At 38.8% G+C, this 21,181-nt stretch overlaps 1 protein-coding gene across 1 annotated transcript; it reads right to left on the reverse strand.

The window, feature by feature from the left end:
• Nucleotides 1–11,548: 11,548 nt before the first annotated feature.
• Nucleotides 11,549–14,156, reverse strand: LOC117609700 (uncharacterized). The gene is made up of 2 exons (XM_034336314.2): nucleotides 14,111–14,156; nucleotides 11,549–12,333 (listed from the first exon to the last, which is right to left on the reverse strand). Exons 1-2 carry the CDS (start codon nucleotides 14,154–14,156, stop codon nucleotides 11,549–11,551), a joined length of 831 nt encoding a protein of 276 aa, XP_034192205.2.
• Nucleotides 14,157–21,181: the final 7,025 nt, after the last annotated feature.

Below are 21,181 nucleotides of genomic sequence, written 5' to 3' on the forward strand. Positions count from 1 at the left end.
CTGATGAGTCTGGCAGATGATCCTGAGACAGAAATGCCATTTTCAGTCCCTACACCCATGAGAATAACGCAATCTAATTGGTCGTGCTCGACCTTAGCTCACACGTACTGTAGGGAGATGAGAAGTTGACGAATTTAAGGAATGCGGGTACGATTGGTCATCACTGATAAGTCACACCTCACGCACACGCATTCTAGATCGTCGCGCGCTATTGGCCGATGCGATCACATACTAATCGCGTCGTTTTGCTTTTTTTTCATTACGAGGAGGGGGAAAATGCTTTATGCACACCGGGCAGGGAGTGCAATCCCGGTAGCGTTGGACTCCGTATACAGTAAAAGCTGGATATATGCAACAAAAGTTTGGCTGGATATATGCAACATCGCTATCCCCTCCACTTGGGGGGATCCCCCTAGACGAACCGAGCCGCTCGACGAGAAAACCGTGTAATATGATCCGACCGTAATATCGGTGTGACTAATACTAATTGAACGATAAAACTTTGTTATTCTTAACTTTTTCTTAATGAAACTTTTACTAACGCATTTGTGAGATTTTTCTGATTAAAATGATACCAAACATAAGGCAGGCCGTACACCAAAGATACATCAAACACGCAACATGCAACATGCAACACGTCGCATGTTGTGTACGAACGTAGAATAGGTATCGCGGCTGAATACAAACGATGTGTACGGACGCAGAATCGACACCTCGGCTGGATATATGCAACGTTTGAAAGCAGAACCGACACCGCAACCGGTTTTCATTTCCAACCCTCCTTTGCTTTTCGCCAACTTTTAACATTAATTTTAGCAAGTAATTATAATTGAAACTATATCGTGTTTGGTACCACTTTAATCACAAAAATCTCACCAATGCGCTAGTAAAAGATTCATTAAAAAAATATCAAAAATAAAAAAGTTTTTTAGTTCAATTAGTATTAGTCACACCGATACGTTTCGGCTCTTTCCTTTGATAATCGGACCTCTCTCTTTCCGCCACTGTCTGTCCTTTTCTACGTTCACGCTTGGCTGGTCGTCGCGTGTAACCCGAGATTCGACACCTCGGCTGGATATATGCAACGGCTTGGTCCCAATGTTTGTTGCATATATCCAGCTTTTACTGTATGTATACTAAAAACCCCCTCCTCGTACTTACCTTCGGATAGTAACTAGAACCCCCAGGAGGCCGGAACTGCTTCAGGCATTACTTCAGCCTAATCGCGTCGCCTGACAAAGAAGGAAAATGAGACTTCGCGACAAAGCGAGATGGTACGAAGTCAGCATTGCGGCGAACTTTGAAGGCGAGGATCAAATATGGGGACAGGGTGGAGCGTGTGAAGTGCTCCCTTTGCCCCTGTGTCCCGCTCTTCAACTTCTCATCTCTCTATAGTATTTTCGGTCGTGATGTATTATTGGTCAAAGCGATCATATCTATTAATTAATTGCAAGTATCCTCTCTTGCCCCTTTGCCGTCCTGCGAGATTTCTTGTGATCGGGGGACAGTATATGTAATACAAATTTGACAATTATAAAATATGATCCTTAGAAGCTTTCATTACAAACTAGAAATGAAAATAGATGTTCTAGAATCTAGATGAAATAGATTGTCTGAAGTTCACAATTTCTGTTATTAGCTTATATAATTCGAAATCCGTTTCGAAAACATCGTTTTCAAAAAGTTATATTTTTCATAATTTTTTTATTTTTAAGAATTGTATTTCTTTTTTTACTTGTTAATGTGCTAAGACCAGAAAAATAAACTAATAGGAGTAGTAAAATTTTTGACGTTCTTTCAGAGAAAAGGTTAGTGCAAATGTAACTGGATATGATAAAGGAGCAGAGGGGTATCTGAAAATAGCAAAAATCTACGGACGACCTTTATGGACGGCTCCTAACATAGAACAAACGATCCTTCTGAAATTTAAGATTTATTTAAAATTTAGTATATTTAGTCCAATAACTAAATAATAAAGTTTCACAAATATTTAATAAATAATGAAAGCATAAAAGTGAAAGCAGTACATACGAACTTGTATGCAGAATATTTAAAAAAGAATATATAGGTATTATGAAAACAGTAAATTCAATATTGCAAATGAAATCGAAAAGTCATTTGCTCTTTTATAATATGGGGCTTAATTTTCAAGAAATAAACTTGCGACCTATGAAGGTTCCCATCTATGAAGGAAATATGAAGGTTCCCATTGCCATTTTTCTTAGAGAAACCGACTATACAAGGTATCCACGATAATTGCAAACAATCTATTATTTTGTAATTATTGAAAATACAAAAGATTGCTTATATAAAAATTGTTAGTTATAGAGGGGCACATTTTTCAACGAGAAATTTTTTTTTACATTAATATTTTCTAAGGAATGGAAGTCAAGTTCGTTTTTTAAAATGAAGCTATATGTATACATTTGTTTAGATCATATTACAGTTCTTAAGACGAATTTATTGACCTTTATGTTTATACTCGGTTCCTCTCGGTTCTTTTGACAAAAATCAGTCAATTTTTAAGTAAAATCTAAACATCAAAAACTAAAAATCAAAATATACATTAACTCTTGAGCAGCGAAAACTGAATGAACCAAAATTCAAATTTACAAATCGTATACAAGAATATTAACCTAAAGTTAAACACATAATTTTTAAACGAAAGAGTTTCATATATTGAAAGAATAATTTTTAAAGGAACAGTGTAAAATTTAAAAAATGGAAATAATATGGAATATATAATTAAATTCAAATTATCGCTCTCTTCATGGTGCGCCGTTCGAAGGTTATGGAACATCTGGACTAACAGCTTATGTTCGAATTGTCTGTGGAAATTTTTTGACGCGAGAAGGATCTTCAATGAAGGCATTGTCATGGGTATGGGCATTAACGATCAAGATAGGCACAGGCACCCTAGGTGCACGCGTGCGTCGAAAGAGCTACAGAAGAAGGCAACGCCGTCCTCTGCATACATACAGGGTCCACTATTTATCTCGGAACCCGTGCGTGCGTGAACTCATGAATGTGGCAACAGCGCAATGTTTGGCATGATCGGCGATACTCTGGTCTGAGATTCGATTCAAGATACGAGTATGTTTGTTTCTCTGCCGATTGCGCCCGAGTTCTGCTGAGCCGAGTCGAGCCGACTCGTTGAAGAATGAACCGTCTCACTTCTCCGACTAAGCATTTATTTGACAAAATTTCTTTTCTCCTGAAATATGTACAAAGGTATTTCTCATGTGAACGACGCATAATGGCTGCGCGCTCGCGCGTGATCTCTCATTCACATGAGGTGGAAAGGGGCACTTTCCCCTTTAGTGCTTTTTCACTAGACGAACTGACACTATTACAGCCGACTCTAGTACTACTAGCCATGCTGAACAACGTGGCAACACCGCTCACGTGACAATCGGGAGTCCTATTTTCAAAAACAGAGTCCTGTGCTCGGAATTGTAATTAACGTTTTTTTTAATTAAAATCTGTAGTAATATACACTATTTTGGGCTGTTCCGAATACGACCGGTCGCCGATCAAGATGAAATTTTGAGGGGAAGGAGCGAGAGGAAAGGGGACCCCAAATATAAAGTGGTATCTTCGGCTTCCTATTAGTTTCCGAGATATTAATTAAAAATTTTCGTACAATACATAGAATTTTGCCTATACAGACGCAATTAACACTACCGTCTTCGCTGTAGCAACCGTCATCGTCAAGTGTCGAACAGCCGTTCACATCATAGCGATATCGGCTTCCGTTTCTATAGGGTGTTCCATGTAAAATCCATTTTTTTTAGTTACATTACGTTATGTATTATATTTTATTACTAATTCTCAAGGAATTAAACACATTTGATTTACCGTCACCGGAAGGCGGCCGGCAACGCTGCAACACTCATCGTATCTCCAAAGTTTTGAATAGGACACCTTATAGATAGTCAGGTTGGAACCCCCGCTGTGTCAACGGCTGTTCGACACTTGACGATGTCAGCTTACTACACGAAGACGGTTGTGTTAGTTACGTCTGTATAGGAAAAATTCTATGTATTGTACGAAAGTTTTTAATTAATATCTCGGAAACTAATAGGAATCCGAAGATACCACTTTATATTTAGGGTCCCCTCCTCCCTCCCCCCTCCCCCTCAAAATTTCATCTTGATTGGCAACCGGTCGTATTCGGAACTTCATCCCTATTTTGTATTAATTATGTATAAACAATACATAAAGATTGCAACTATGGCAAGTAGAAGTGATGTGCTAGTATAAAATTGTTATAAATGTGATATATATTTTGTGTACTTTCTAAGTAGGTTGGTGTTGTGAAGCATGATATTTGAAATATTTACAGTGATTTCAAGAAAATTTAGGTATGAAGCAAAATGAAACCATCTTTGGATCAAATTGACACATTTAAGAATTAATAAACGTGTATATAAGTTAATAAAAACCTTGAAACAAACGAAATTATTGGAACGAAACCAAAGGGGTTATGTGAAGGTCAGAGAGCAGCCGGGAGTCTGACGATGTTGATTGGCTGGGAGTCCGGGAGGCAGATAGAGTAGGGTAGGTGTTGATATATTCAGACCGGACTCCCGCGGTGTTGCCATTTTTATTTCAGCACGGCTAGTAAGTACTAGAGTCGGCTGTGACACTGTGATTGATACTGACATTATACTTTCAGCAATGGTTGGCAGAGGTCGCATCTATCGAATTTTAGCGCTGTTGCCACATTCATGAGTTTGCGCACGCACGGGTTCCAAGATAAATGGTAGACCCTATACTCGTAAGCGCTTGCGTGCACGGCCGCCCGAGCAAAGTCTGCCCATGCCTGAATCTTCATCAACCAACAGTTTGGCTTTCGTTCCACTCATTCGGCAACCCACCAGTTGGTTCGCATCTCGCAGCTATTCACTCATGAGATCAATGTCAATAGGTACGCTGACATAGTTATTGATCTCGCTCGGGCTTTTTACTCCGATTGGCAGCACCATGCGATCGTCTACAAACGAATGACGGGTTGAACTGTGCTGTTATACGATACAGAAATCGTTATCGTTACGTCACAAGAAATCGCGCATGTGCGAAAAAATCTATTCCACCTAATATCACTACGCTAGAGGTGCTAATGTCCAAAAGAAAACAAAAACAAGGGCTCCGATTTAGTATATGGGCTGCTTCCCCCAGGGGGCGAGGTATATCGTCGGATAGCTTGGAGGATGAGGATCACAAATATGGTGGTTCCAGGTGTCGAAGTCTTAAGGGGACGGGGATATAAGGGTTGAAAGTTGCGATGAACTTGAATTCCACTCGCCGCAAGCGGCCCGTCTACCGACCATATAACGGGTGAACTTAAAATCAAAGTTAACTAATTTTAATCATTTTGACATCGGACCTGCGTAGATCCGCCCTTTTAAGACTTATTAAGCCGAGTATCCACTTGTATCAAACGCCCGTATCGTATCACCGTCCCGAACCCTTTTGAAGAGGCAGACATTGCCTCGTTGCATGCCACAGCGTGCTACGGCTGGGATAATATTTCTTCGTTGGGGGGGGGGGGGGGGGGGGGGGGGGGGGCGCAGCCCATATACTAAACTGATGCCAAAACAAGCTTGACTTTCATATCTCGAAAAAAAATTTTTTCTTTGTCGAAAAGTGTGTTCCTTATAACATACAATCTGCAGTAAGTTACGAAATAATGGATAATTTACACTTGCCGTGAACACCCTATGTGCAAAATATCCGAACAGCTTGGAACTAGAGATGTGTACGGGTTCCTTTATGTCGTTAAAAGTGATAACTGTAAGGATTTATATAGAGTTCTTATAAAAAATACATATGTTAAATTTCTGCTGTAATTACGGGGAAAACTACACTCCACAAAACAATTAAGGGATCACCTTTACGAACCCGAAAAATAGGACGAAATTCAGATGGTTATAACTTTGAGAAAAATGATCGAATCGATATCGCGGAAAGATTATTTGAAGCTGTGAAATCTCTATTTTCAGATCCTCTTTTAAAATTTTAGCTATCTTGAATTTTATAAAAGTTATAGTGACATAAGTAGCACTTCGAAAATTTTTAAAAATTTGGTTCAACTTTGTAACGTTGCATGGCACTAACAAATTTTTTATAGCAATTTGCATTTATACCAGTCGAAATCGACTACCTTCCTATGTAAAATCAGTAGTTTTTGGTTTTTGTATGATGTTTTTTGGCTGAGTTATTTAATTTTGAAATAAAAGTCGTCCTTTTGACTTTAACTGCTCATAGAAAGCGATCAAATCATCGTAGATCATTCGGTAAAGAAGCAGTAGAAAGAGCAGGTTTTTCTCTTTAATATGCGTCTCTTGCTTTTTCATTTTGATGAAGATTACATGTAAATACATGTAAATAGTAAGAAGACATTACTTGCTTTTGTGCTAGCCATGAAATCAAAAGAATTTATAAGAACTCTGTCACCTTTGTTAATATATTATATAAAGACATTAATTTTTTCCATAGCTATTGCCCACTATTTACTCTTGAAAACAAAAATTAGATTGAAAATCTTCTTCAAAATTTTAAATACTTTTACCTTACAAGAAAAAGTCTTAAATGCAAAGGTACCAAAAAGCTTCTTGCTTTCTTTTGTCGTGAAAAATTTCAATATACAGTGGACTCTCGTTATATGGCCACGCGAGCGATTTGACATTCACGCAGATTTTCAAGCATGCTAGTACAATTCCTCCATCATTCATAGTATACGAAAATCATTCAGTTGTATCTCCCTTCTTCCTTCCAACTATAAGTTTGGAAGTTTAAAAAATTTTCTGCCCCCACCGCTCCCTTCTCGGAAATATAACGATAGTCCTCTGTCCTTTACTTGTTATAAAATTATTTTATACATATATCTTTAAGTTCGTAAAATAAAACTCTTACCTCAATTTTAACTTTAAACAACGTTTCTTAAATTTCAAGTGTAGATTACATTTAATGTAGTGTAGAATGTATGATCATTCATATCGACAAGTGTGTTGGCTGTTTTCTACTTTTTAGATTATACCATAATTAAATACAATGCAAGAAACATAGTAAATGTACAAAGTTTAAATTATAGTCTTGCAATTTATTTTTTATTAATTTTGAAATTTGTACGTCATGTGTTTAAGAGATATTCTAATATCTCAAACAATGAGTGAATTATTATAATAAAAATAATAAATACATAAAAATTATTATTATCAACAATCACCGTAGAACGTATTTTGGCGCTTGTAATATAAATTTTTTAAACAAAGTACTTGTAATTTCTAAATTCATCTATACTCGTCATGCAAACAATAAGTCATAAAATGATTGATACAGTAGTAAACTCTCGCTATATTACCAGTTCAGCCAGTTCCTCTTTGTACCATCGTAGCTCTTGAATTCGTATGAAAAGAGCGTTTTCTATATTGCCAATTTCAAGAAGTTCCCATTCCTACAGTGTCGCAACCGGCAATATAGCGAGAGTTTACTTATAACTTGATAAAAAAGTTTGAAATCAAAAATACCTTCTACTCGGTAATTTTATCCAAAATACGATTCTTCTTTATCACTATATTCTTTTTTAGTATAAATATATCAAACAATACTTTTATTTGATACAATTAACTAGTAAGATAATATGTATAAGCAAAATTGTTACTTAATGAACTTGTCAATTATTCCAGAACGTTATTCGATAATAGCACTACGTGGTTAAGAAAGTTTTGTTTAAAAAAGATTGTAATATTATTCGATGTGAAAGAATCAGTGGCTGCTTATCTACAAAGGGTTGCAGCCCTTCCCCCCTCCTGTATAAAGTGGAAGTTTCTGTTTAACCTTCGGACGTCGGGGTATGAAAAGAGCCACAATTTTAATTTAATTTTGTATTTTATATTATTTCTGTTTTCTAAATTTTACACTGTTCCTTTAAAAATTATTCTTCCATATATGAAACTCTTTCATTTAAAAATTCTACATTTAATTTTAGGTTAGTATCCTTGTACGTGTTTTCTAATTATCGTCGCTATTATATTTATAAAAATTTATCTAAAAGCCTTTCTAAATAATTACTTATAGTTTTATTAACGATATGATTTTTTCGCCAGTGAAGACAATAGCGCAACTAAGAGTATCAGAAGGGTCAGTTTACCCCTTTATTAAGAAATTAAAAATTACTTTTTTTAAATAAGTATCGCACTACTTTCGAAAACTTAATATTATCACGATATTAAAAGGTATGAAACAAATTTTGTTGTCCCCCATTCCCCTCAGAGAACAATTATAGTTGCGGCACTGACTGAAGAGAATTAATAGTTGAAATACCATGACTGTACTAACATTCCAATATTTCATTACTACGTTTCTTGCACTTACAAATAATAAGTTTAGAAAAAATAATAAAACATTTTAAGATAAATATAAAAACCAACATGGACTTTATGAGCTACTGTATCCCGGCTTTTCGCCTTACCTCATAGGCATCCCCAGAAAAAATGACAATGTAAGGAAGAGGCCTTATATGTATACATACTGTCCACCGATCGCAGGAAGTCCCATGAAAATAATACAATCTGATTGGTCGCGCCCACCTTAGGTCACACGTACTTTCGAACTGTGACGTATGATTGGTCGAAGCGGTCACATATACTAATTAGACTCGTGTAAAACCAGGGTGTCAGTCGATGTGCGCATAGTACGCTTTCTTGCCCCTGCACCATTCCGCGATACTTTTTGTGATCGGCGGACAATACTTACATACAACATATAGAAGCATAATATCTCGGCTCGTATCACTTGCGTATAAACGTTTAGGCGAGAAAATTTGAATTGACATTTATTTATTATTTCTCAGTTATATACTAAATTTTATATCGAATAATTAAAAGTTATATTATTTCTTTTCTAAATTATTTGTCATATTAAAATTGTCAAAATTAAGATTTTGAAAATTCCTGCTTCCTCTATATCGCCATTTTCCCTAGGGCAGCCTGATTTGATCACGAGTGTACGTCTGATAAAGTAATTAGAATTTTCTTCTAATGAATGCTCTTATACAAAAATTCAGTTGCCTATTTTGTGTGACAAACTTTGTCCTGTTTATTACAGTAGATTTATCAAAGTCCATAACTACGTGTTATTTACAAAATAAAATAGTATTGGAAGTAACATGTCCAACGCAGAAAAGATGCGTAAACTCTTACAAAGACATATAACTGCCGACTCAAAAAAATCAGATAGTGATTTAAAAAATAAAATTAGGTATAGATGTGCGCGTGTATGCGTGAATGTGGGTTTTTGACAAAATGCGTGGCAATGTTAAATCCATCTTGTAAAAGGCCTGTTGGATGTTGAACACTATATGCACTCGTTTAGTTATTCGTATTATAACTGTGCTATTATTGATATCGATTGTACAGGCTGTCTCATGCAATTGGCGCTAACTATTAGGGTGGGCCGAGGAAATGCAAAATTTATTTTCAAGTCATAATACCGCGGAAAAGTTGCGAATTAGAGAGACAAAAAACGAAACAAAATCAATTAAATCAAATGATGTCTTCCGGCCGCGTGTTCGACATAAGTGACTGTCTTGGCGTTATGTCGGGTGACGATGTGGGGCGCCTCATTTGACAAGTCATGTTGAGGGGAGTCTTATGACACCACTATGTCCGACCTCCAACCCCGGGAACATGGTCAAAATGATGACATAAGATGATGACGGCGTTGATGTAGTTATGTCGGGTGACGATAGGGGACACCTTTTTTTTCGTGGGGGAAATCTACAAGACGCCCCCAGCCCCCCTGGGTAGTGCCGGATTTTTACTAGCTAAAACCCCCACGGTGACCTGCACTGGGCGTTATGGAGGGCCTCGGGACCTCTGTCGAACATGCCGGGACCCCCTCGCCCTTGGCGCGTTAGCGCCCCATCTCGGGGGAGGGTCTAACCTTTGACCCCTCTCCTATGTGCCAACTCCGCTGACGCCGGGGGCCACACCCGAAGCCGGCCTCTCCTCGGGCCGCGTGCAACGGCGACCAGGGCCCCAGCCCCGGCCACCTGCGGTCCAGCGACTCCACCTAGGAGCCGTCGACCTGCAATGGGGGAGAGGTGCAAGCCCCTAGCCCCGTCCTATCCCCCTGTCCTATCTACCTTGGGGGGTAAGCCGACGCTCCCCCTCATCCTGTTGGGGACGGTGGGCAGAATTGTCAAGGCTCACCGCTTCGTCCTCCTCAGCTAACTGTGCCGTCGGGGGGCCTCCCCCGACGGCGTCCTCTCCTGCGGGCAGGGTCGACTCTCTCCCGACCACGCTCCGCCTCCTCCTTCAAGGCGATGACCTCATTCTGTGAGGAGGTCATCGCCCTCCACTGATCCCCACCGGCGAGCATGTTTCTCACAACGCTCGCCGGCGAGAGATCCACCCCCAACTCATACTGCAGGGCGTGACGGGCCCGCGCGAACACTGGACAATGTTCCAATGTGTGTTGCATGGAGTCCCGCCCCGCCCCGCAGTGGTGGCATATAGCCGTCGCCTCGCGACCAATCCGGCATTGGAAGTCACCAAAGCAACCATGCCCGATGAGCACCTGTGTGGTCCGGTAGGTGATCCGACCAAAGCCGCGGTCCCGCCATTGTTTGATGACGGGCCATTCGTCATAACATAATCTAACCTAACCTAACTTGATCCTCATCAGGAGCGATCGCTCCTCTCCCCCGTTCTTCCTTTCCTCCTTCTCCTGATAATGACGATTATGTCATCCTCTTCTTAATCGGAGGAACGGAATCGGAGAATGTTCCCGTTCGGATCAGAGGGTGGCTGCTGCTTCACTCCTCTCCGTTCCTCCTCCAGGTCATCTACATCCTTACCATGCTTTTGTCCTCATATGAGTCCCCTCTCCTTGACAGGGATTTTAGACATGAACCACTTGCTTTTCTTTTCTCTCCATTGCCATCTCCATCCATCATCGTCATCATCTTATATCATGATTTTGACCATGTTCCCGAGTTCGGAGATCGGACATCTTGGGGTCATAAGACCCCCTCTCTTTTCTTTCTTTTATTAATACGCGCTTGGGATCCTACTCGGGTCTATGCGCACCAGTTTTAAACATACAGTAATTTTACAAGTTGTAAGAAAATGTAATAGTTTTACATTTATTTATTTCATATATACGGGCGTATCCCTTTACAACAAGCGTTACATAGCGTGAAATATATACAGTGCGTCAGTCTCAGTATTAGGTTTCGAAGGAATAATGAATCAATAAACTGATATATATAGTATCGCAGTATTGCTGCCTATAATATAAGATATGTAATCTGTCTATTTAGGATTACTTCCTTCTGTAACGTTAACTTACTTAATATAATTATAAACTAAAACTAAAACTTAACTGCTACATGTATTTATCACATGGTCAGTCTTATGATTATGCGAGGTACTTCTGAGATTGTTAGCGGTGCTTAAATGTCAATCTTATTTGTTTTCAGGAATGCTGAAGTAATCTTGATTATATTTATATTATTATTTTGCAGAATTGGTTCTATACTTTATAGCGATGGGTACCCTAGTTTTTGAAGTTGTCTCAGCATTTGTTTACAACTACTTGTGTAGAGTGGACAGTTCCACAGAATGTGATTCAGGTCTTGATAATCTGAGCCGCATTCGCACCCACTGCTGCTTTTTATTCCCATTCTTGCAAGAGAAGCTGCAAGGTTGTAATGATTGCTTCTGTATCGCGTTACCCATGAGGTGATCTGTCTGGGCAGTTTTTTGTTGTAGAACCACGGTTTCTGATTGCTTTCAAAGAAGGTTTCAAAATATAGTGTACCCTTGAGATTGGCTTCGGCTAGTAAATGATTATTAGTGTCTTGCCACATCCGGTTTTTCCAGATGCTATTGAGGTCATTGAAGCATATCTTTTCAGCTTGGTCTGCATCTTTGCCAGTTGCTTCTTTTGCAATTTTGTCAGCTTGTTCATTGTCTGAGATCCCTCTATGCGATGGTAACCATGCTATGGTAATGCTATTTGGTGCATTGCTATAGTTGAAATTTATGCTTGCTTCCTTTGTTGTTCTAAGGTATTTGTTGGTGAATTGGCTGTAATTCTGTTGATTTATACTCTGGATGACACTGAGGGAGTCTGTCCATACCACGTATAGTTGATTACCATTCTGACTGGCTAGATCCGTTGCTAGTTTCAAAGCTGTAGCTTCTGCTGTAAATATGGCTGCATTTTTGTCTAAACTTAGAGACTTTTGAATGCCTAGGCCTGGGCATACGCATGCTGCTCCAGTTGAGACTGCACCTTCTATCTTAGAGCCATCTGTGTACACTGAGTTGGATTGAAGTTGTCGCAGTGAAGTTTGCTACACATTCACTAACACATTCACGCCGCGTCGGTGAGTCGGTCTCGCCCATCGGCTCACCGACGCGGCGTGAATGTGTTAGTGAATGTGTAGCCAACTTCACTGCGACAACTTCAATCCAACTCAGTGTACATACATATGTATGTATCCTGGAAACAGGTTATTTATTATTTCATGGAATTTCTCATTTGGTGCTTGCGAGTATTTTAATTTGTTTCCTATTGGTATTAGTTGGTATTGGGGTTAGCTAGATATGTAAATCAGTTGAGTAACTCGGCAACTGTTCTTCCAAGTCTGTCTGACTAATGAGCGGTTCTAATTCTTCCCAGCAATGTTAGAACAGGCTTTTTTTTAACTGGATTGAGAACTATTTCCTGCATTCTGTGAGTCGGTGTTTTTAGATTTCTAATTGTTTGTGCCATGATTGGGTTGACATTATTGGAGACTGTTTTTATTATGTATCGAGCTGTTAAGTATTTTGCCCTATCTTTTAATCTGGGTAGTTTTGCTTCTGCTAAGGCAACATTGTTGGCGGTTTTTCTTCTCATTGTCAGTCCCAGAACTAGTTTTACCGCGTTGAGTTGAATTCTTTCCAGAATATTGGGGAGCTTTTTATTGTTGAGCGGGTAGTACCACTGGCATGCGCAGTCCAGGCGTGCTCTTATAAGTGCTTTGTATAGATGAAGGAGGGTTTGCGGGTTGTTTCCCCACCACGTCCCTCTTAGATATTTTATGATGTTTGTGGTTTTGTTGCATGAGGTTTGTATGTGTCGGATGTGATTTTCAAAACGCAGATCCTTTTCAATGAGGAGACCGAGAAAGGTCTGATTCTTGTTTTGGATAGTAATTTCCCCTATCCGGAAGGAAATGGGATGCAATGTGTTATTTTTGCTAAATATCACTATTTCTGTTTTGGGAATGGAAAGCTCAAGTCCTAATGTATCGGGGTTGTGTTTTATTCTTTCTATGGCCATTTCTATACCCTGAACTGCGTTCTGAAGGGATGTGTTGGTAGTTAAAGCTGCGATATCATCGGCAAACTGGGTGTTAGTAATTTAGGGTGGGATATTTTGATCTATATCACCCACACACAGATTAAATAAGAGGAGACTGAGGACTCCTTGTGGAACGCCCTTATGAACTGTTCTCTGAGTGGCCTGTCCACTGAGGAGTGAGTCACGTATCATTTTTATTTGCTTATTTTCAATTAAGTTCGCAATGAAATGTATTGTGTTCTTTGGAATCCCAATTTTAGAGAGTTTATCCAGTAGAATTTTTGTATTTACATTATCAAACGCGCTGCTGACGTCTAGCATAGCTGCTATGGTAGTTTGGTTGTTTGTTAGGCCCTTTTCGGCTTGTATTATTACCCTTCCAATGTTATCCTGGCATGATCGGCCTTTTTTAAATCCAGATTGATTTTCGTTGAACTTATTTAATGTCTCACACCACCATGAGAGTCATTTTTTGACTAGTCGTTCAAACAGTTTGCATACGTGTAAGGATGGCTTGGGTTTAGTTTAAATGAAATCGGTTTAACTTTAGAGAAATAACTTTATTCCACTCCGCATTGGAATTCTCTTTGCGAGGGTTTGTCGTTCAACATCGCTTACAAAACTGTCTTTTATAGAAAAGCGAATTCCCACTCTTTGAGGAAAAACCCTTCATGAAGCTAGTGCCAGGGTCAGAATGACCAGGTCCTAGATGGTCCCGTTACCACCCTGGCCGCGACACACCAACTACCTGGGTTTATGATGGGGCTGTCGAAGACGGCAACAATTACCGTCATCTCGACCATAAACCCCATCGCTCGCTCTTACATACGTTAGATGATAGAGTTATGGGTAGCTTGATCCATTGCTTTTGGGAATGAGGTATACGTGTGATAGTTTCCAGCTGTTAGAGATTTGACCAGCCACGAAGTATTCGTTAAAAATGTCTAGAAGTAATAGCCTGCTTTTTGTAGAGAGATTTTTCAGCATGTTGTATTCAATTTTGTCTGATCCTGGAGCAGACTTGCTATTTGTATTGTGTATGGCATAATTTAATTCAGTCAGATTGTAAGGGTTGTCTAGAAGACTGTCTTCATTGTTCGTTGTTATGTGGAATGGCTCTTCTGCGACCCATGGTGGGCTTAGTTTATCAATTGCTATTTTTAATGCTTCTTGCTGCTCACAAACGTTTATGCTTTTGGTTGGTTCTGTTGCCCATTTGGTCTTAAATTTTTTAATCTTTTTCCAGAAGTATGTGGTGTTAGTGTGTGCATTAAGTCCCCCTACGAAGGTGCGGAATGAGTGCACCTTTGTTTTCTTTAATAATCTTTTAGTGGCTGCAGCTTGTTTTTTTGTATGCGTTCCAGTCAGTGAATTTTAAGGTGTGTCTCTATTTTTTAAAAGCTGCCTTTCTTAGCCTGATTGCTTTTGAACAGTCCGCATTCCACCAGGCTGCTGGCTACAGGTACGTTTTATTGTGTGATATTTTCTTTAGTGGAGTACAGTTGATTACTGCTTCTTTCACCTTCTGGAAAAAATGTTGTATCGGTTTTCGAGGCAAAGGAATCCACATTCATTGGATATGAAATAGTTTCAGTGTGCATCAAATGCCACTTGGAATTTTTCCCAATCAGTTGTAGTTGTCGAAATTCTGTTGGATCTGTGAGTGTACATAAGCTTCTGTGCTGATATGGTGATTTCCACTGGCAGGTGGTCTATATTTATGGATGAAAGGACCAGATCTATATTGCTGTCAGAATGTGGTGACTGTCTTATCCTTGTTGTGGTTTCTGGATTGTGCAAGAAGATTTCATTAGATTCTATGAGAGTGTGTAGATTGTTACCTGAAGGTTTGATTCTGCTGCAATTCCAGGCTGGATGTCTAGCATTGAAAGCCCCCATTAGAATGAAATTGTTCCTGCTTTGCAGATTGTCTATGAAGTGCTTCCATTTCTGTAGCCTTAATGTTTCTGTTGGAGGTCTGTAACATGTTGTTATTGTTATTATTGGTTGTGTGTTGACTATTTCGACTATTATTAGGTCTATGCTATCATCAGGTGTAGGAATGTTGATAACGTTGAATTTTAGATTATTTTTGACCATCAGAGCTACACCTCCCCCTCCCTACTGTCAGTCTGTCCTTTCTAATGGTTGTAAATCCATTAATATTAAATTTGGTTTTAGGCTTTAACCATGTTTCTGTACATATGATAATGTCATATATGTATGACAGCTGTTCAATCTCCGTTGTTTTTTGTATTTATACTTCTGCAGTTCCAAAGAATTATGCGCAAACTATTATCCATTCCTTTGGTTTTTGAGTTTTATTTTGGGTTTGTATTGCTTTACTGGTTGGATAGCTTATATTGTGAAATTTGACTGTAGTACTATTTGATTTGTCAAATAGTACTGTTTACTATTTGTAGCCGGGTTTGCATATTTGTGCTAGTGCTAACGAAAGTTATTACTTTGTCTGAAAGTTTGGTGTTTCCTTTTTTGTTTGTTGTTTCTTCTTTCATCATTTAGTGGTTAGATTTGATGTCTGTGATTTTTTCAGTTGTTTTAATTGTTAAGTTAGTGTTTCCATTCGTGTTTGGGTTGTTGCTTGTAGCTTTCTTCCATACAATAGTGTTTGGAGGTGGCCTCTCTTGGCCTCCGATTTTCTTAAGTTCTATTAATCTTTCCTGTGGTTGTTGCTTGAGGGCTGGGTAATTCTCGGCTATATTTTGTACCGCTCTATATGCCATTGTGTTGCAGATTTCTTGTTGCTTTTTTAATACTTCACAGTTTTTATTTAGTGTACAGTGCCCTTTACTACAGTGCAGGCATACTGGATTTTTGTAATTAGGACATTCTCCTTCTGGATGAGCTGCTTCTTCTGAGCAGTTTCTGCATCTGGGATTGCTTCTGCAGTATTTTGCTCTGTGGCCAAATCTGTAACATTTAGTGCAGACTTTCACCGGTTCGATATAGACCTCGATCTTTGCTCTGTAGAACCCATACAATTTGACGTAATCTGGTAGGTCTATTCCTTCGAATGTGAGAACCACTGTCTCGCTTGGTATCCATTCAGTGGTTCCAGTTTGGCGATTTTTTGCCCTGCGGTTTAGCCTTCTGGCTTCTTTGATTTTACAAGAAGACTCGACTTGACTCAGAATGTCTTTCACTTCGAAGTCCATAGAGAAACCTTTTAAGACTCCCTTCCGTTGGATTCTATATACAGTAAAACCTGGATAAATTCAACGAAAGAATGCTTGGATAAATGAAACATCGCTATCCCCTCCACTTGGGGGGATCCCCCTAGGCGAACCGAGCCGCTCGACGAGGAAACCGTGTAATATGATCCGACCGTAATATCCGTGTGACTAATACTAATTCAACGATAAAACTTTTTTATTTTTAACTTTTTCTCAATGAAACTGTTACTAATGCATTTGTGAGATTTTTCTGATTAAAATGATACCAAACTCGATATAGGTTGAATTATATTTATAAACAATAATAATAGAATAAGCAACATAGAATTGAGACCACGACTGAATATAAATGATGTCGGCTGAATACAAAAGATGTGTACGGACACAGAATCGGCATGTTGGCTACAAAGAAAACATGTGTACGGATTCAGAATCGACACCTCGCTTGGATAAATGAAACATTAAATGCCCAGAATCGACTCCTTGCTTGAATAAATGAAACATTAAATGCCCGGAATCGACTCCTTGCTTGAATAAATGAAACATTAAATGCTCAGAATCGACTCCTCGCTAGGATAAATGAAACCTTTGAAACCAAAGCCGACACCGCGACTGGTTTGGATTTCGATCTCTCTTGCTTTTCGCCAACTTATAACATCAATTTTAGCAAGTAATTATAATTGAAACTATATCGTGTTTGGTACCACTTTACTCACAAAAATCTCACCAATGCGCTAGTAAAAGTTTCACTCAAAAAAAGTCAAAAATAAAAAAGTTTTTTGATTCAATTAGTATTAGTCACACCGATACGTTTCGGCTCTTTCCTTTGATTTCGGACCTCTCTCTTTCCACCATTGTCTGTCCCTTTCTACGTTCACGCTTAGCTGGTCGTCGCGTGTCATCCGAGCTTCGATACCGTGCTTAGGTAAACGCAACCACTGGGTCCCAATCTTGGTTGAATTTATCCAGGTTTTACTGTATTGGGATAGAGGCCTCGAGTCCTTTCTCGGCCAGTTGTTTATTTTTAACGAAGGAATTTGCCTTATCTTTGTTTCTAACTTTTACTTCGGCTTGTCCGCTTCTGCAAGGAATAAGCTCCTCTGCTCCAACCTTCATCCCACTGATAGCTTTTGCTAGTGTGAGTAGATTTTGTCTGGTGGTTTTTCCTGTAGGGTTTCGCTTTGATTCTATTAGCACGTATGCAGGGCCTCTATGCGTTTTCTGATAGAGGTTCCTGACATCGGTATCATTTTCCACATCATTTTTCCCATATTTATAGGAGTCTCTTGCCTCCTTGGAAATTAGATCAATGGAGTCGCTGCTAATTTTCCGCTTCAGAGGCCTTTCGTTTGTTTTGGTTTTATGTTTACCACTAACTTCTGTTCGTATTCTAACGTCTTTGCTTTCGGGAGGGTCAAGCATCGGCATCATGGCGGTGTAACCCACGCCACGGGCTGCACAGCCCATAGCTGTGGAATTCTCGGTGTTTTGCTGTCACTCAATCTTTTTGATATTGTTTCGTATGCAATTGAATTTATGCAGTCAGAATGATGTACAATTAGCGGGGGATTTGTAGACAATTCTGCACTTTAAGTCACTCACCGATCCACCACATATACAGACGCCGGCCGCCGAATCAGACTTCCCTCTCCATGGAAGAATGAGGCGCCCCCTATCGTCACCCAACATAACTCCATTAACGCCGACATAACTTAGTGAAAATCGGCAAAAATTCACATTTTTACGATTATTTTCAATACGATTGAACTTGCCATGATCCGAATCTAATAACTCAAATTGTTACGTATCAGAACCACCGAAAATAATGTTTAAAAAGGTATTGTTTATGTTGGTCAATGCCTTCCGATCGCGCATTGTGCGACTAGAAGGCGTTGGACGATTTAAACAATGTTTTTTTTAATTCTTCAATAGTTTGAATACTAATCGACTAGAACTATTGCGTTTACATTGTGACAAGTTCTAAAATATTGAAAATTATCATACAAATGTGAATTTTTGCCGATTTTTACAAACTTTAAGATGTATGCGCGACTAGAAGATATCAATCGATTTAAATATTTCTTTTTCTTTTTTTTTGTCTCCCTAACTCGCAACTTTTCTGAGGTATTACGACTTGAAAAAAATTTTACATTTTTTCTGCCCTCCGTACTACATGTGTTATACTATGCAGAAGTGAGAAGTTGACGAGCGGAACGGTACAGGGGCAAAGGGAGCACTTCGTACGTTCTGCCCTGACCCCATGTTTGATCCTCGCGTAATCCACACCATTCGACTTTAGTGGCACGCTCCTACATAGGCGTAGCAATTCCGTATATTCGAGGGAGACAGTACTATTATTCTTGCATAATTTTTCATGAATGAAAACGTAAATACGGAAACTGTGCTGTATTGTTAATAGAAAACAATTATTTATTCCTTACATATATATAATAAAATTAAATGTTCTTAATAAACTGAACTTACAGTCTTATAACTACGATTTCAAATTATCCACAAATTGGTTTCCAATATATTGCAAATATATATAGAATTTAAAATGTTAAAAGGGAAAGAGAGTCTTGAAGTAGAAATATGTGGACTGTTTTGTGACATTTTTATTTGGTTCGTAGATCAAACTCTATAATACAAGCCATGGTTTAAAATTCACCGCATGGCAGACTTCGTATAATCTCACTTTGTCTCGAAGCATCTTTGTCAGGCGACGCGATTAATATGTGTGACTGCATCGGCCAATAGCGCGCGACGATCTTGAATGCGTGTGCCTGAGGTGTAACTTATCGACGACGACCAACGTACCCGCATTCCTTCCGCTCATCAGCTTCTCATCTCTTTATAGTACACTATAGAGATAGAAAGAATATTAGCGGAAGGAATGCGGATACGCTTGATCATAGTCGGTAAGTCACGCATCACGCACATGCATTCTAGATTATTGCGCGCTATTGGCCAATGCGGTCACATACTGTCCACCGATCACAAGAAGTCACCTGAGAATAACGCAACCTGATTGGTTGCGCCCCACCTCAGCTCACACGTACTTTCGGTCGTGACGTATGATTGGCCGAAGTGATCACATCTACTAATTAGGCTCGTGTAAAACTAGGAGGTCAGTCGATGTGTGCGTAGCAGGGCCGCCGTTGGGGGGGGGGGGGCAATCGTCCAGGGCGCTAGATCTGTAGAGGGTGCCGCAACCCGGTGTCCCTAGTTTATTCATCTACATATATCCGTTTAGATTAATAAAGCTGCTATGTAGTTTAACAATTTTTACAATCTAACTACAGATTCATCGTTTTATATTATTACTTTGTCTTTTTTTCTTAAAAATTTCGCACCCCTGAATGAACGCCACGATAATCTTGCCCAGGGCGCCAATATTGCTAAAACCGGCCCTGGTGCGTAGTATCCCCTCTTGCCCCTATGTCGTCCCGCGAGACTTCCGTTCATCGGTGCACAGTACTATGTAGTCGCGTCGCCTGACAAAGAAGGAAAATGAGACTTCGTGACAAAGTGAAGCCTCATTTGACAGGGCGGAGCGTGTGAAGTGCTTCCTTTGCCCCTGTGCCGCTCCGCTAATATTCTTTCCATCTCTGCACAGTACCACAACAGCTTTTTCATAGCGAATAAAATGCGTTGGAACTTAATGAAACCTTTCGATCATTCCAACTTCTAGATGCATCACATGATGCACTATACAACACCATTTAATTTTTCCTAATAATATTTTTGTCTATCTTCTACTATTTTAGAGCTATAGCTCTGTCCACTTGCACGAGACAACCTGTATACATTACACATAAATGTTTATTTATTTGTAAATAATGTATTATTATGTAAACACTGTAGAAATCTATATTCATGTTGATTTTGTCTGTTAATAGTATTGTATATTGTGTGTTTTAAATTCCTTGAGAAGGTGATATAATATTAAATTTAACATTAAAATTTGAATCTGATATTGCAAGAGATACATAATGAAATAAATTTTAGTAGAATTATGAACTACATTTGTCATATCTTGAACACGTGTAAATAAGGTATATACCTTAGAATTATAGAACTACTGTAGAAAGAGCAGTTCTAAGAGTTTGGTAAACATTAGAAAATGTTGCAATACCATAGTACAAGAAATATATGGTAAGATTATTCTACAAAAATAAAACAAAAATAATACAAATTAGAAATATTGGTAACTGGTCTTGCTGATTTGGACATAGATTTCTTTTTGTTTCTATTTTATACTGAAGAAAGGTTTTCTTTTTATTTTATTTATGCAAAAATACATACTAAATAGGCATTTGGAGAATGTAATATTATAATTCTGTTTTCTAATATTTATCAAACTCTGATCAGAATAGAGCTGCAGTTTGCTAAAATAGTTCTATGATTCTGAAACACACTTTATATTGTATCTTTATTGTATGATCAAACACCTTTGGCTGACTCAAACAACTAATTTTGTTTTTACTGATATGAATAACACGGCCATTTTATATTTCAAAATGATAAAGCTGGTTCATTTCAAACAAATGCTAGCAATTTATATAGTATTAAAATAGTTCACTGAAATTCCATCACCAAATGTGTTTTATGTATATTTTACCATT

Source organism: Osmia lignaria, chromosome 7, assembly GCF_051020975.1.
Source record: "Osmia lignaria lignaria isolate PbOS001 chromosome 7, iyOsmLign1, whole genome shotgun sequence".
In the NCBI taxonomy this organism is placed as follows: Eukaryota; Metazoa; Arthropoda; class Insecta; order Hymenoptera; family Megachilidae; genus Osmia; species Osmia lignaria.